Genomic DNA, 18,003 nt, shown 5'->3' with positions numbered 1-18,003 from the left:
GCCCAAGTGGAGTGCAATGGCGCGATCTCAGCTCACCTCAACCTCTACCTCCCAGATTCAAGTGATTTTTCTGCCTCAGCCTCCTGAATAGCTGGGATTACAGGCCTGGGCCACTATGCCCAGCTAATTTTGTATTTTTTAGAGGAGACGGGGTTTCTCCATGTTGGTCAGGCTGGTCTCGAACTCCCAACCTCAGGTGATCCCCCCACCTCGGCCTCCCAAAGTGCTGGGATTACAGGCGTGAGCCACCATGCCTGGCCTTACTTTTTTCTAATGTTGTCAAGTAGTAATTGTAGTTGAACCTGTTGTTAAAGTTGGGTTTCCTTAGTGTTGTGTTTAGTAAAGCTTTTCCAACCCTGAAATTTTAAAAATATTCACCTTTATTTTCCAGAAGTCCTTGTAGATTTATTTTTATTTATTTACGTGTTTTTACACGTAAATCATTTTTATTTAACAGCATTATTTTATTAATTAACTTTGTTTTCCCTCAATGAATTTGGGTGAATGTCAGGAATGCCTACTGAAGTATTTAATAAATTGCTCTAGGAATCAATTTCAACTGTATTTTTTCTCCTCATGTTTTTGGAATGTTGTGTTTTTTTTTTTAAGTAGTTTATTTTGCAAATGTATTTGTAAGTTTTCCACTGATAGGTATGATTATTAATTCAAGCTTGCCTCGTGTCTTTATAAAATGACAGTGTCTGTTTTTGGCAAACTCAAGGGCTAGAGAGACTACAAACTTGTAAACGTACTGTTGTAGAGTTGGAAAGTAGTATGTAAAAGCCAATTTAAAATGTGGTATCATAAAGGAGTGGTCACTACCCTTTTCTGGAGTTTTATTTAAATCTTCACACACAAAGATGACGCCAAGCATGGTGGCTCATACCTGTAATCCCAGCACCTTGGGAGGCCAGGGTGGGAGGATCGCTTGAGCCCAGGCGTTCAAGACCAGACTGGCCAACGTAGTGAGACCCTGTCTCTATAAAATATAAAAAAATTAGCCAGGCGTGGTTATGAGCACCTGTAGTCCCAGCTACTCAAGATGCAGAGGTGGGAGGATCTGTTGGGCCTGGCAGGTGAAGGCTGCAGTGAGCACAGATTGAGGCTGCAGTGCACTGTGATCACGCCCCTGCACTCCAGCCTGGGATACAGAGTGAGAGAGACCCTGTCTCAAAAACAAAACAAAACGTAAGTAAAGCTGAGTTTTCAATCATTGGAGTTTGACATACCAAATTGAGGAGGAAAAGCTTTGCACCTAATGAGGATGGAATGCAAAGGCACAACAGGTGAAAGAGTCTCATCTTATTTTAACAAATGATACATTTGATTGGAGAATGGGTACAGGATAGCCAGAGTTGAAGCCATAGAAGTAAGTAGAGGTAGATTGTCATGCTAAAGAGTTCTTACAAAATCCTATAGGCCAAAAGTATAGTATATAGCCAGAAGTGATTTTTAAAGAAGATAATGAGAATGTGATAGATACATGACTTCAGTTTTATTTTACATTGAAAGTCAGTCAGCAGCTACATGATGGAGAAAACCATTTTTTTTAGTTTGTCTTTCTCTTTTGAAAGATTATAAAAAATAATGTAAAAGCAAATACATAACCATTATAAAAATAACCGTTTGTATTCTATCACTGTCCTCTGGGTACTTATTTTTCAGCATATTAGTATCACAACTAAAATCTCAAATAAGAAAGTTAAGCCTCTTTCTTACCCTGCTTCTCCCACAATTTCTATTATAAAAATGTTTAAATATGCCGAAAAGTTGAGACTTCTACAGTGAACATGTCTATATCTACCACATGGATTCTACAATTAACACTTTTCTGTTCTAATCATCCCTTTATACGTTAATTCATCTTATTTTTTTGATGCATTTTAAAGTCAATTGCAGACGCCTGGTATACTTCTAAACACTTCAGTGGGCATATTAACTAGAGTTCAATATTTGTTTACAGTTTATTTTCTTTTGAGGGCTTGTTTGGAGGTTCTAGCAGGGGAGCACAGCTACTTATATATCCTTGACCTTGACCCAAGACCGGTCCTCCTCTATCAGGGATGGTCATCCTCTTTAACCCAGCGTGCAGCTTTGGAAGGGACGCGCATGGAGCCATGAGGGAGGAAGTAGACACCCACCTAGCCAACAAGATCAGCGCAGTTACCCCTGGCGATCAGTGGGGTGACAGATGTTACAGCCAGGTCGCCCTCACATTCTTTCTTTTGAAATAAAATTTACTACAATGAAATACATAAATCTTAAGTATATAGTTCAATAAAATTTGAAAACTACATATCCCTTTCTAACCAAAATCCCCACGAAGACATAGTACAAATAGTATCAGCACCTTAGAAAGTTCCCTCATGTTCTTTCACGGTTAGTCCCTACCTCTTCCCCCTCAAATGTAAGCATTGTTCTGATTTTTCCTAGCATAGATTAATTTTATCTGTTTTAGGACTTCATGTAAATGGAGTAATGCACTGTATACTCTTATGTGAGGCTTCTTTCACTCAGGATCTTTTTTTGATATTCATCCATACTGTTGCTTGCATCAATAGTTTGTTTCTTTTTAACATTGCATTGTATGGGTATACCAAGTTATTTATCAGTTTTCCTGATGATGGACACCTGGGTTGTTTCCAGTTTTTGTCTATTAAGAATAAAGCTGCTATGAACTTTCTTTTTATGGAGGATCTTTTTTTTAACTTGATTTTTTAAATGTGTTCTATTTATATCCCACCTGTATATAGATCACGCTTACCCAGTAATATCTTCAGTAGTCTCCCCTTTTGTGCATACCTGGAAGTAGTGTAGTGTATTGAAAAAGACCTTGAGCTAGGCTGGTTGTGGTGGTTCACGCCTGTAATCCCAGCACTTTGGGAGGCTGAGGTGGGTAGATACCTGAAGCCAGGAGTTCGAGACCAGCCTGACCAACATGGCAAAACCCTGTCTCTACTAAAAATACAAAAACTAGCCAGGCATGGTGATGCATACCTGTAATCCCAGCTACTCAGGAGGCTGAGGCAGGAGAATTGCGTGAACCCCTGGAGGCAGAGGTTGAGTGAGCTGAGATTACGCCACTGCACTCCAGCCTGGGCGACAGAGCAAGATTCCATCTCAAAAAAACAAAAACAAATAAAACAAAACATTGAGCTACAAAATCTAGAAGGGAGTATCCTAATCTTCATGTTCCTACCACAGGGTCTTTGGTAAATACTCTTTATTCTCTTTCTCATCCCTGTAAGAGGGATTCAGCATAATGTTACATGGTTTTCATCTTAAATACTTCTCTGGAGTAATCTGTTGGGGATTTGAGGCTACAACAGCCTAGCAAAAATCACTTCTGTGATCAGTTAGCTAGTAAAACTTCCACGGGCCACTTATTAATTATTTGCCATCCTTGAACCAGTCCAATCTTAAGCTTTTTTCAATTTTATGTTTCTGCTGTAATTTGAAACTAGTTCATTTTTACTTGAGTTACCAAATCTTCTCAAGTGTTTTTCTCTTCTTTCCCTAGAAAATGGAATCCTAATGGAATTTCTTAACCCTGAGGCTAACATTTTTTGTGTTTTTTTCTTGACTCACTGTACTCTAGTTTCCTATAACACTGTCAGTCATTTATCATTTCTCCCCATGACATTGGTTTCGAAAGTCTCAGCTTAACCTTCTTCATTGCTTCCTTTTTCTATCTCTTTCCTTCGGAACCTTATTAAAAACCTTGATTTAGGTAGGGATCAGAATTTTAATGTCATTTTTCTCTATTAATTAAAATTTTGCATTATATCAAAGCTTGGGACGTTTGTTTCCCTCTTATGATGGTAGAGAAAATGTAACATGGACATGATGATATAGGTATGGTGAAGAGAAGAGTGTGATTACATAATCAAGATGAAATGATACTGTTTTTTAAAATGTCAGTCTCCAGAACCAGCAGAAAACTAATTAGATACATGGTTGAGCAAAATAATGTGCAAAGATACTGTGTGGCTTAAAAAGATTAATGAAGTATGTTTATAAGAAAAAAGCTGGCCGGGCGCGGTGGCTCAAGCCTGTAATCCCAGCACTTTGGGAGGCCGAGACGGGCGGATCACGAGGTCAGGAGATCGAGACCATCCTGGCTAACACGGTGAAACCCCGTCTCTACTAAAAAGTACAAAAAACTAGCCGGGCGAGGTGGCGGGCGCCTGTAGTCCCAGCTACTCAGGAGGCTGAGGCAGGAGAATGGCGGGAACCCGGGAGGCGGAGCTTGCAGTGAGCTGAGATCTGGCCACTGCACCCCAGCCTGGGTGACAGAGCGAGACTCCGTCTCAAAAAAAAAAATTAAAAAAAAAGGAAAAAAGCTTTCCTTTGGGTACATTATCAAATTTAGTAAGGCCAAAAAAGCTTGTTGGGGCCTATGTTTTAAGACTGCTTTACTGTACATTAAGTTTTTCAAATAATTGGTTGTGTGTTTCAGACAACTGTGTTTATTTTCTGGATTCCAAAATGTCTGCCTTCTTCTTATAGTGTCACATCGTAGCTCTTCAACAAAGTAACTTAGCCTTCATAAAAATAATAGCACCTGGGTGCTCTGGACTGGAGCAGCTGCTCTGTAACCTCAGATTTTAGATCTCGGGAGAAAAAAAGCAGTTTTTAGTTACTCTCTGGCCAGAGGCTAAGTCCTTATGGTTCTAGATCTGTGCATGAGTCATTATCTCTGTGTGTCAAAGGTTATGCCATTTTCAGAGATGACGTAGTGACAATGTCTCTTCCTCCGACCCCTGTAATTTTTTTAATGTGTCATATAGTTTTATGTTTCTCATGTACTTCATTAATCCAGGAAACATTTATCAAGCCCTTCTGCAGTTTTTAGATACTGGGGAAACACATGACTAAAACATCATTTCTGCTCTTCCCAGCGCTGGCAATACAATGGGGGAACAGAAGTACAAATAACAATACAATGAGAGCTATGAAAACTAAGGATTGCTTAACTGTGCCTAGAGTGGGGCAGAGGCAGCTTCTTAACAAAGAAGGGTTTGAATTCACCACATAGATTGGCAGAGCTTTACTTATGAAAAGAACAGCATATGTGAGGGTGAAAGAGAGAACATATGAAGAAATGAACCTTTTTGAGGTAAAGTTTGAGTGGAAGTAAGATTGAAACAGGAACTTCTGCTTGCCAAGAGATGGAATTTAGTTAGAGTGTTAGAATGACAAAGTCACAATTTTTAACTAGGTCACTTTGGCAGTAGTGGGGAAAGATTTAAAAAGAGCAAAATTGGGATAGAGGACATCAGTTTAGGCAAGAGTTAAGCATCAGAAATGTAGTGGCAGTGGGTTTGGAGAAGATAGAGTGAACTTAAGAGCTATTTAGAAGTGAAGATGAAGGGACAAGGAGTAGTCATCGATTACTTAAACATCTAGCTTTGGTGTCTAGGAAAATAGACATGCAAACAGAGGATGATAATCAGTTAGTGAAACTTTTTGTGATTGCACTCAGCAAGAATAATTATATAGGTTTCTTAAGACAGTGTTGTATATCAAACTAAATATTAGATAATGTTGATTTTTTTTGTCTACATAATCTTATTTTTAAAAACCAACCGATAGAAGAATATTAAATATGGGAAACTAGAAGTAGAAGTATTTAACAAAGCTAGGATTGTGCAGGTTATTTTGGTTTACAGATTCTTCACTTATGTTTTAGAAACGTGTTTGGCCTTTTGCATACTTAATCCTTTGCTGATAAAGTCAGATTGTGGTAAATTTTAAATTGTCCTGGTTTGGAGTTCATCAAATCATTTGAAACTTCTAATTATATTTGTAATGAAAATTATTAAATTTACATTAAAAATATCGAGAAAAATTACCTTGTGTGTTCTGAAGTTAAAAAAGAAAATTAGCCTGAGGCAGGCTTAGTTTAGTTTCCTTTGCCAAACAATTGTACTGTTTGAATTCAGATTTTTCTCATTGCTACTCTTAGAGTTAAGTGACTTGGAAAAAAAGAAAGAAACCAGCCTCGGCAACATAGGGAGACCCTGTCTCTACAAATAAGAAAAAAGATTAGCTGAGTGTGGCGGTGCGTACCTGTAGTTACAGCTAGTTTGGAGGCTGAGGTGGGAAGATCACTTGAGCTAGGGTGTTTGAGATTAGAGTGAGTTATGAGCATGCCACTGCACTCTAGCCTGGGCGACAGAATGCGACCTTGTCTCCAAAAAAAAAAAAAAAAAGGATTTGTGAGTATGTGAGTGGTTAGGCACAGGAAAGGTTTGTGTTACCTTAGTAGAACAAAATGAAGTTAAAGTGAAGAGGATGTTGATAACTTGATGAAGTTGTCCACATTGTGGAGATCCTGCTGAGGAGTGAAAAATAAATAAGAGTTAGCCAGGATATAACTATTGTTTGGTCTTATGTTCTGATTATTTTTTTGTTGAAACACTAGCTTATTTTAAGTAAAACTTAAACTTTATTTTTTCTCCTTCCTTTAGAACGTATAATGAAGAAAACAGAAGAGTCCGAATCACAAGTGGAGCCTGAAATTAAGAGGAAAGTACAACAGAAACGGCACTGTAGTACCTATCAGCCTACTTCTCCTCTATCTCCTGCTTCAAAAAAATGTTTAACCCATTTGGAGGTAAGTAGAGAAATTATTCTTTATTGCTAATCAGATTGTGTTTTTATTAATATTAGTTTCAGTACTTATTAAATTCTAGGTGATCTTTTATCATAGGACCAGAAGAGACCTGGAAAAGTTATTTAGGCAAACTTTTCTGCCTTCAGTAGACCATTTTTATGCTTGTCCAAAATATAGAATTTATTTTTCTGTAAAGAGTTTATCATCGCTTCCCTGCAACATACTTCAAATGATTGCTGTCTGCCAGAAATTTTTTCAAATAATTTTAAGAGGTTGAAAAGTTAAAAAAAAAAAAAAAAGTAGAAAGAAAATCTATATATTTATCTTCCAGATTCCTTGTTTTTCACATTTGCTTTATTGTCCTCGCTCTCTATGCCTTTTTCCCTCCTTCCTCCTGCCTACCCATAAGCATGTGTATGTGTATTTTTTTGTACTGTTTGAGTTGAAGTTACAAGCATGATGCCCATTTACCATTTAATACTTAAGTATGTGTGTTTTTTATTTTTTTTTATAGTTAGAGTACATCTGTCAAAATCTCAAAATTAACATTGATCCGAAATTACCATCTAATCCACAAATCCCATTCAAATTTCACCTAAATAATGTCCTTTATGGGTATAGAATTCAATTCAGGGTCATGTGCTGCATTGAGTTTCCACGAATCTTTAGTCTTTTTCGATAGAAATAATTTCATAGTCTCATCTTTCATAATCTTGGTATTTGTTGAGGAGTACAGGACACTTTGTGCCTCAAATTGGGTTTGTCTGATGTTTGTAAATGATGTATGTAGTTTTCAAGAATGCTTCAGAAATGATGCTGTAATCTTACTGCATTATGTCAGGAGACATATGATGTTGATTTTCACATTAATGATATTTTGCCTTAGTTAAGATGTTCTAGATTTCTTCACTGCAATGTCAGTGAATAGGTATTTTGACTAATTTATTAATAAGATTTCTAACATGAGCTAGAAGTATTTCTTATCCCACATTTATATATTCATTTATATCAGCATGTACATATGAATAGTTGTTTTACTCAAAAGGGTTATAGTCTGTAACTTCCATGATGTTTCATGACTTACTTTGATGCTTCAATTGTCCCAAATTCCATGTGAGTCCCTTCAAGCTGGCCTCTGTCTTTTTTGACATGTCCCTATCATTCTTTGAAGACATTTATGACATTCACTTCTCTGCTTTTTAGTATAACAAGATGGTCTTAACTTATCTTGTATTTCTTTTTTTTTTCCGCAAGATGGAGTCTTGCTCTGTCACCCAGGCTAGAGTCTGGGTGGCACGATCTCGGCTCCCTGTAGCCTCCACCTCTCGGTTCAAGCAGTTCTTCTGTCTCAGCCTCGTGAGTATCTGGGACTACAGGTGCATGCCACCATACCTGGCTTATTTTTGTATTTTTAGTAGAGATGGGGTTTCACCATGTTGGCCAGACTGGTCTTGAACTCCTGACCTCAGGTGATCCACCCACCTCAGCCTCCCAAAGTGCTGGGATTACAGGCTGAGCCACTGTGCCCGGCCATTATCTTGTATTTCTGTCTCAGCCCTAGAGTCATTCATTTCTCCGAGGAGCCATGCATACAAGGAAAAGGAAATATCTTCTCCTTTAAGTGGAAGGAACATGTTTGGACACTAGTTATGTTCATTCATGTGGGCATTATTGTTTCTCGGCCTTCTCAGTGGACAAAGCTAAGAAATACATGTGTGTGTATTAATATTTAATCCATATTAGAATCCATGAGTTCACACAATAACTCTAATTCCAGTCCAACACCACTGACTTTAATTTTTCCCATGTTTCATGTTTGTAACCCCCTTCTCCAGAAGTGATTAACTTGACTCCCATCATCCCCAGTGTATTTACCTGTTAGCTTAGTTTTTCTTTATGTGGTAATGTCCTGCCATGCCAACCTAAGTTTGGCTCAGACCATACTGATATCACCTACTGATTAGCCTAGATAAAGGAGGAGGAAAGCTCCTCCCTAGATACAATATCTTTCGTCCAGTGGACATGCCCACTGAAAACCTCAGTTTGTTTGTTTGTTTTTAAAGTTCAGGGGTACACATACAGGATGTGCAGGTTTGTTACATAGGTAAACGTGCTGTGGTGGTTGCTGCACAGATCATCCCATCACCTAGGTATTAAACACAACAATAATTACTTTTTAATAAAAGTCTTCCTTCTTTTACTCTATTCCTATGCCAGTTGTTCTAGTTTTCTTCTTAGTGGAGATAAAGAATCATAGCCAGCCTCTATGTAATCTTTAATTCCTAGACAAAGTTAGTGGTTTTTCTTTCCACGTATAGTCTCTGAAATTCTACACTATGTACCACTTGTAAGAAAACAAGATCTGTGGGCCAGGTGCGGTGGCTCACACCTGTAATCCCAGCACTTTGGGAGGCCGAGGCAGGTGGATCACCTGAGGTCAGGAGTTTGAAACCAGTCTGGCCAATATGGTGAAGTCCTGTCTCTACTAAAAATACAAAAATTAGCTGAGCGTGGTGGTGGGCACCTGTAGTCCCAGCTACTTGGGAGGCTGAGGCGGGAGAATCTGTTGAACCCTGAAGGCAGAGGTTGCAGTAAGCCAAGATTGTGCCATTACACTCCAGCCTGGGCAACAAGAGCAAATCTCTTTCTCTAAATAAATAAATAAATAAATAAATGAAAAAGAAAACAAGGTCTGTGAATTTAATGGGATTAACATCTTTAGGATATTTAATAAAAATGACATAGTCTCAAAGACAGACTTATTAAGTGCAGTTGGTTATTTATAGGTAGTCTTGCAGATACTATGTGATATGTAGTTTGGAATTATTTAATTTTGTAAAAAGCCTTCCACTTCTGACCAAAGCAGGGAGTGAGATTTTAATCAGTTTTTCTTTTTCTTGAATTTTTTTTATTTGGAGAGATTGGATGTTGCTATGTTGCCCAGGCTGGTCTCGAACTCTTGACCCTAACCAGTCCTACTGCCTCAGCCTCCCAATGTGTTGGGATTACAGACCTGACCCACAATGTCCAGGCTTAGTCAGTTTTTGTTTTCCAAAAGAAATTACACTTAACATAAAATGTTTGTGAAAATGTATTACTTTACAGTATTCTCTACTAAAACTGAGCAGTATTAAGATTCTAGTTTTTAGAGAATTAGGTTGATAAAATGTTAATCTCTAGTTTTTATCATGAAAGTTTTTTTATCTTACTCAGTGTAGTGTATCTACATTTTGTTCCTAATTCTCACAGAGTTCCAAGATACATGTTTCTTAGCTGATGGAAGGCATATGGTAATAGCTCAGAACATACTTCCTTTCATATTTTAATCTTGGGGATTTTAATAGTAGGAATGTGTTTTTTCTGTTTTAGTGTCAATTTTATGAGAGGAAATAGCACTTTTCCATGGAGTTCTTTTCATTTAGATATGCCCTCTTTACCTTTATTGTAGACACTAATGTAATGGAGCCAGTCAGTACTCAGCTTGATCGTATCCTCAGATTCTTGGTGACAGTTAATTTATATATAGCTGACTGCTAGACTGGATAGTCTTGAAAATTTCTTCCAGCATTTTGATATTAAATCCCAACTAACATGACTTATTTAGGATCTCATGGTAGCCATGATGGTAATGATGGGGAAGAGAGGGACTTAATTTTGAGACTTTGAGGGGATTCCTTAATGATGCAATAAAATGCCAAAATCTTTTATTTCTTTTATTCTTTTGGAACTTAAAGTTTCTGAACACCGTGAATGTTGTCCAAAATGTGGAAAAGAAAAAGAAAATCAGACCAAATGCCAAAGTTATGGTGTTCTTTTTTCTAAGGATTTGCAAAGAAATTGCAGACAAGCTATTACTTTGAATGAGTCTGCTGGACCATTATTAAGAACGTCAATTCATCAGAATTCTGGAGGACAGAAGTCACAAAACACAGGATTAACAACCAAGAAGTTTTATGGCAACAGTATGGAAAAGATTCCAATTGATATTATTGTGAATTGTGATGAGAGTAAACACACTTATTTACAGACTAATGGAAAAGTCATTTTACCTGGGGCAAAAATACCCAAAATCACAAACTTGAAAGAAAGGAAAACAAGTTTGTCAGACCTAAATGATCCAAGTAAGTATTTTACTCCCTTTAATATTGCTTATATCAATCCAATATTTTTCAGATATATTTTTACAACCAGTCTCTCCAACCCCATATGTATTTTTAATGTAAGTGTGAGCTTAAAACTAATCTTGTTCTCATCCTGTCCATCTTAGTTTAAAAAAACAAAACAAAACAAAACACAGAACTTGACCCTAGTCTTAGATGAATTGCTAGTTAAAACCAGCATTCGGACTTTGGCCAGGTTAATTTAATCTTTCTGATCTGTAAATGTGTATATCTCCTGCTGATAGTGAAATTTTTTCTGGGGTGGGGGGGAGCTAAAATAACATAAAATACGCGTAGCCCAATAAAATATTTGACATACAATATCCTTACCACATTTGTTCTTAAATCTGCATCATGTCTTTTTACTCTTGTGTGTATGCATATGGCATGCAGTCCTTGTTTATAATAAATAGCAAAAGATTAGAAATTATTGGGATTGGTTGACTAGAGTATACAGCGATAAAGGAGTGAAAGATCTGATAAACTGTATAATTTCCAAGATCCTTAAGTGAGTAATGCAAGCTACCGATAAGAGTGTATACTGTGGAGAATGAGCATAATTTCTTTTAAAAAATAGAAACTGGGCATAGTGGTGTCCCAGCCACTCAGGAGACTGAGATGAGAGAATTGCTTGAGTCCAGGAGTTGAAGCGTAGCCAGGGCAGTATAGCAAGACCCTGTTGCGAAAAAAAAATATTAATAATTGTAAATAGAACACTAGGCTTTCCTTTTAATATATACTTGTGCCGTTTTTCATTAAAAATACAGTTCATGGGCCTTTTTAAAAAATCTGTATACATGTGTACACGTACATCTGTATGTATATATACATCTATATATGTCAGGTACTGCGCTAAGCATTTTACATACCATTTGTTCCTTGCAACAATTCTGTGAAATAGATACCCTTACTGTCCTTAATTCTACGGAGAAGAGAAATTGAGCCAAATAACCAGTAAGTGGCAAAACCCCACCTCCCAAATGCTATGTATGTAAATCTGTTTAGATTGTCTAATCTGGCCTGTTAGGTTTTCTGCTAATGAAAGACCAGTGTTGAAAGAGAAACCATGCTCAGTATTTGTTCCTGAGACTGGCCAGTAAAATTAATAAGACAGGTAGAGAAATGCTGAGATGATGCTTCTCTGGGACATGTACATTACTCAGTAAAAATTAAGCATTTATGTTTGAAATACTAATAAAGAAAAATTCCTCTTTCAAGTTCATGCATTCTTCAACATATGACTTTTGAATGCTTTTTCTGTGTCAGGCTATTTTAGGCCTGAGGATATAGCAGTGAACAAGACAATGTCCCTGCTGTCTTATAGTTTATGTGTAGCAGGGGGAAACAGATAAGCAAGTGAACATCTGCAACAAAGAACAACAGAAAATTTAAATCAGTTAATTTGACTGTGAGTGTGCTTACTTTATTGGGTTATCAAAGTGATATGTAAACTAAAACTTGGTGGCCAGAATGCATAATATTGAGGGAAGTAGAATTCAGGCAGGAGCAAGCTTGTGGTGTTTGAGGGACAGAAATACTGACTAGTGTGCCTGGAGGATAAAGAAACAAAAAACAGAATATTATGAGAAAATTGGACAGATAGGCAGGGGCCAGATTATGTAAATTTATAAACCATAGCAAGGAGTTTGTATTTGACTCAAATACAAAATGAGTGGCTTTCCGGAATTAAGATACAGAGATAGATTCGCTAAGATTCAGTAATGAGTACAAGGTATAAGAGCAAATTACCATTGTAGTGTCTTTTCTTGCTCACGTCCATTTATCATCAGCAAGACTTATTGAACATTAGGTACTGGTCCAGATTTTTCTGAGGACCAGTTAAGATTTTAGTAACTTCCTGTGTGAGATAAAATTACTTGGCTATGGCCGGGCGTGGTGGCTCAAGCCTATAATCCCAGCACTTTGGGAAGCTGAGGCGGGTGGATCACCTGAGGTCGCGAGTTCGAGACCAGCCTCACCAACATGGTGAAACCCCATCTCTACTAAAAATACAAAAATTAGCTGGGTGTGGTGGTACACACCTGTAATCCCAGCTACTCGGGAGGCTGAGGCAGGAGAATCACTTGAACCCAGAAGGCAGAGGTTGCAGTGAGCCAAGATTGCACCACTGTACTCCAGCCTGGGTGACAGAATGAGATTCCATCTCAAAAAAAAAAAAAAAAAAACTTGACTACATGGAGTTTCACACATATTTACAATGCGTGCTATTTTGCGAACAAGTTGTATGCAAATTATTTTTTACACCTTAAATTTTTTGGGACACTGAAATGGACCTATCATTCTTCTTGTAACTTGCTGATATTGCTGTTTGGTTGAGTGATGATGAATTGTAAAATCAAATTTTATATTTGTATAATTTTTTTAAAAGATGCCAAGTCTTAAATGCTTTCTTCAGATTTAACTTTTTATCAGATAGAATGGATTGTATCTTCATTCACTTTTATTAATCTTAGCTCTGGAGGAGGTCCAAAGCAAATTCAGTGTATTTTCCGTTTTGGTAATTTATTTGACTTTTTAATGGACAGAAATGAAATATAAAATTATGACTGTAGTTTTAATATAAATTATAAATTATTAAAATACTTTTAGTCATTTTGTCCAGTGATGATGATGATGACAACGACAGAACTAACAGAAGAGAGAGCATATCTCCTCAGCCTGCTGATTCAGCTTGTTCTTCCCCTGCACCATCCACTGGAAAAGTAGAAGCAGCACTAAATGAAAATACTTGCAGAGTAGAGCGTGAACTACGAAGCATTCCGGAAGACTCAGAGTTAAGTACAGTTACATTGCCAAGAAAGGCAAGAATGAAAGACCAGGTACTTTTCACATTTGTTGACATTTGTTCAGATTAATGCCTCCATTTTGGGGTGTAAACTTTTTTTAGAAGGCAGTTTGGTAGCGCCAGGAGAAAACAATGGATTATTCATTAAGTGGGGCTTAAATACTACGTGGGAGATTATTTGAAAGAACATTAAGCCATATACAAAAATAAGTTTCAATTAAACTTAAGGCTTAAAGTTTAAAAAATTCAACAAGAAAACACAGTATTAACCTTACAATAAAATGTCAGTATGTACAAAGATTTCTTATAAAATCTAGCAGAGGAGAGAAGTCATTTTAACAGGGATATATTTTACTGTAATAGTATGTTTCATTATGTTATGTTTTATATTTTACTATAAAAGTTTCAAAAAGTTCACATGGAAAAAGGTAATATGGATGATGTCAATAGACAAACAATATCTAGAACAACTATTTGTAATGCAGATGACATAATATTTTAATGTCTGTAATAGACTAAGAACTCTTAAAATTTACAAGATAAAAATAAAGTGAACAAAGGATAAGAATGGACAAAAATAGAAAATTCATGCAGTAAACTACCACATGAAAAGTGCAAATTAAGGAAAATGAAATACAACTGTATTCAATGGACTTTAAAAATTGTTACAAAATCAGTTAATATTATGCTGTTGTCAAGAATCCAAGGGAAAGGATACTTTCCTAGTCTGCTGATGGAAAAGAAAGTTACTATGGTCTTTTGGGAAAGAAATGTAAAAATGACCATTAAAAAATTTTTAATGTGTACTATTTGACCAAATAATTAACTCCTTAGACTCCATCTTCCCCAGTACATAAGACTTTATATGCAGACATGATTATTGGCAAACAAAGTCATTGCCTGTTAATATGGATATAGCTGAAGAAGTTACGGTATATCCATATGATGCAGCCATTGAAAATAAAAATTAGAACTTATATCAGTGACTTTTAGGATATCTGCATGATATTGTTAAGTGAGAATACCAAATTAAGGAAATATGTGTATATTACTTTAGTAAGAGCATTTTTGTAAAATAATAAACTTGTATGTTAAATTGTTTGTGTGTGTGTTTATACATGTCAGTGTGTTCATAGGAGTACAGATAAAAATATGGGAACATATATACTTGGTTGTTAAGATGGGAACCTTAAAAAATGAGAAACAACAAAAGTAATCATAAGGATAATAGAAAAATATATGGATTTATTTATTTACTTACTTATTTAAAGGGGGGATCTTGCTCTATCACCCAGGCTGGGATTACAGGTGCAAGCCACTGTACCCGGCTAGATTAATATTTTTATATAATCTTACAGAATGCCTTTCCAACATGGTAGCACAAGCAAAAATAGTAAATGAAAAGATGAATATATCTGATTAAATGAAAAGTAGAACAGTGTAGCAAAACACTCTAAACACAATTTGATAGATGAATGGAAATGGAAAAATAGTAAGCTATGTGACAAAGTGTAAAGTAGTCCTTAATATATTTTTAATTTTTTAAAAATCAAGAAATAGAGGCAAACCATAGGGAAATAAGGAAAGGAAATGAATAGAATTCAAAAAAACATAGTAATCAAAGTAGTGAAAATGAAATTAAAATACCTTTTGTGAACTTCAGATTGCTGAAAATTTTAAAACTATGATATTGTCTCATCTTGATCAGTGTTTGGAGAAGTGGAATGTTGAGTGTATAAGTTGATTTAACTGTTGAGGACAGTTTGGCGGTAATTCTAAATGTGTACCACAATTGACTGGACTGCAAAAATGCTCTTTGAAGAATAGTTTGCTATCGCAAGAGATTGGAAAGAACGTAGATGTCCAGCATATGAGTTCAGTTAAATTAATGATGAATTTCCATGTAATGGAATGTTTAGATGAGCAGTTTTCAGACTGACACACTGAATCGTAAGGATACCTCAGTGTGTACCGTCTTCGATGGTGCTCCGTGGAGGGGGTGGAACATTCAAATTCTAGACTAAATCCTTTACTGTAGATTCAACTGGAGCAGCTCTTACCTGTTTTATTAGTGAGCTAAATAATCTCTCATTTGAAGATGTAACTCTACAGCTAAAAACAAAACAAAACACTTTTAAACCTCTCTAACAGGTTTCTTTAATAATAAGGGAAAATAGACCAGATGCGGTGGCTCACGCCTGTAATCCCAGCACTTTGGGAGGCCAAGGTGGACAGATTCCCTGAGGTCAGGAGTTCGAGACCAGTCTGGCCAACATGGTGAAACCCTGTCTCTACTAAAAGTACAAAAACATTAGCCAGGCGTGTGCCTATAATCCCAGCTACGTGGGAGGCTGAGGCAGGAGAATTGCTTGAACCCCCTAGGGAGGTGGAGGTTGCAGTGAGCCGAGATCATGTCACTGCACTCTAGCCTGTGCAACAGAGTGAGACTCCATCTCAAAAAATAGTAACAGTAATGGCGAATATTAATGATAAATCTGTTAATAAGCCTGAAAAAGCAGTTCACAAAATCATGTATGTATGATTTTATATCATATATATGATCATATTTTGTTTAAAATACATATTTTTTCCTGTGACATATATCATAGAAATACCTTTAGAAGGATAATGGGAATGGTGGACATTCTTTTCCTTTATTTTCTGTCAAGATATTGTTTTATTCTTGTGATGATAATAAAGATACTAATATAATTACTTTTAATTAAAATTATATACCTATATAAAGTGTTTATGATTAATTTCTATTTGGAAGTGACTGGAATCATAATTTAACAGATGAAATAGTTTAAAATATGTAAATATATAAGGAAGGGTTATTTCGTAATGCAGATAACCATTCCCCTAAATTGTTTGCTTTCTAAATAATTGCTGATTTAATTCAAGTATCATTGCCACTATAACTAGCAGCATTTTACTGTGCATGAAGCACTCTGCTAAACTGCTTTTTATGCATTAACTCAGTTGAGTAGATACTCTTACTCTGTATATTTTAAAGTTTAGGGAACCAAAACTTACGTAAGTTATTAAGTTTTACAAGATCAGTTTTTGTTGTTGTTGTTGTTGTTGTTGTTGTTGCTTTTGAGAAGGAGTTTCGATCTTGTCGCCCAGACTGGAGTGCAGTGGCGTGTTCTTGGCTCACTGCAACCTCCACCTCCCAGTTAAGCAATTCTCCTGCCTCAGCCTCCTGAGTGGCCAGGATTACAGTCACCTGCCACCACACCCGGCTAATTTTTTGTATTTTTAGTAGAGACGAGGTTTCACTGTGTTGGGCAGGCTAGTATCGAACTCCTGACCTCAGGTGATCTGCCCATCTCGGCCTCCCAAAGTGCTGGGAGTACAGGCGTGAGCCACCGTGCCCGTCCAAGATCAGATCTTTAAAAGGTGGTGTTGGCCGGGCGCAGTGGCTACGCCTGTACTCCCAGCACTTTGGGAGGCTGAGGTGGGTGGATGACGAGGTCAGGAGATTGAGACCATCCTGGCTGACACGGTGAAACCCTGTCTCTACTAAAAATACAAAAAAAAATTAGCCGTGTGTGGTGGCGGGTGCCAGTAGTCCAAGCTACTTGGGAGGCTGAGGCAGGAGAATGGCGTGAACCCAGGAGGCAGAGCTTGCATTGAGTGGAGATCACGCCACTGCACTCCAGCCTGAGTGACAAAGCGAGACTCCATCTCAAAAATAAATAAATAAATATAAAATAAAATAAAATAAAAGGTGGTGTGGCTGTTTGAATCCAGGCAGTCTGATTCCCAGAGTACTATTCTTGACTGCCGTGCTATTACTCAGATTTATATTACAACTAAAGTATAGCTAAATAAGATACAGGTATTTACTGTTATATAAAAACCATGAATTTTAATTTTATCTAACACTGTTGAAGGGAAATCCATTTTATGTTGTGATATTTACGTTTCTTTTATTGGGTCTTTGCATATGTTTATAGTTAGCTTGCAGCTTTGTTTTAGTAAATTATTAAGTGAAAATTTTCTTTTCCTTTTTAGTTTGGCAATTCTATTATCAACACACCTCTAAAACGTCGTAAAGTGTCTTCTCCAGAAACTCCAGATCCTTTAGCTTTAAGCTGCCAAAGTTCCTTTGACAGTGTCATTTTAAACTGTCGAAGTATACGAGTAGGAACACTCTTCCGGCTGTTAATAGAGCCTGTAATTGTAAGTACATTCTTAAGCTTTTTACTATACCAATTTTAACATTAAAAATTCCATTGCTAAAGATAATATATAATATTTTAAATTTGTAAATTAAAATATTTAATAGAATATCAAAATTAGTTCAAGATTTCACATTGCTTTAAGAGTATATACATAGTAGCTCCTCACCATTAAAATGAGTTAGAAAACCTTCCAATATGTTACTGATTTAGTATCATGCCAGCTAAGTG

The 18,003-nt window shown here is 36.6% G+C and overlaps 1 protein-coding gene across 33 annotated transcripts in view; it reads left to right on the top strand.

The window, feature by feature from the left end:
- The window catches only part of SENP6 (SUMO specific peptidase 6), a 113,279-nt gene that overhangs the window by 54,186 nt on the left and 41,090 nt on the right, over positions 1 to 18,003 (top strand). For 21 of the 33 annotated variants that reach the window (XM_028847409.2, XM_028847408.2, XM_028847404.2 and 18 more), the window contains 4 exons: positions 6,474 to 6,619; positions 10,443 to 10,740; positions 13,390 to 13,619; positions 17,606 to 17,773. In XM_028847409.2, the coding sequence (XP_028703242.1) occupies positions 6,474 to 6,619; positions 10,443 to 10,740; positions 13,390 to 13,619; positions 17,606 to 17,773 (842 nt within the window). Of the gene's footprint in view, positions 1 to 6,473; positions 6,620 to 10,353; positions 10,741 to 13,389; positions 13,620 to 17,605; positions 17,774 to 18,003 lie in introns of all 33 variants that reach the window. The other 12 variants (XM_077999740.1, XM_077999738.1, XM_077999739.1 and 9 more) reach the window with 1 other exon arrangement.

The sequence above is a fragment of the Macaca mulatta genome, chromosome 4 (genome assembly GCF_049350105.2).
Source record: "Macaca mulatta isolate MMU2019108-1 chromosome 4, T2T-MMU8v2.0, whole genome shotgun sequence".
Taxonomy (NCBI): Eukaryota; Metazoa; Chordata; class Mammalia; order Primates; family Cercopithecidae; genus Macaca; species Macaca mulatta.
The sequence above is the reverse complement of the archived record's forward strand: the minus strand, read 5'-3'. Positions and strand labels throughout refer to the sequence as shown.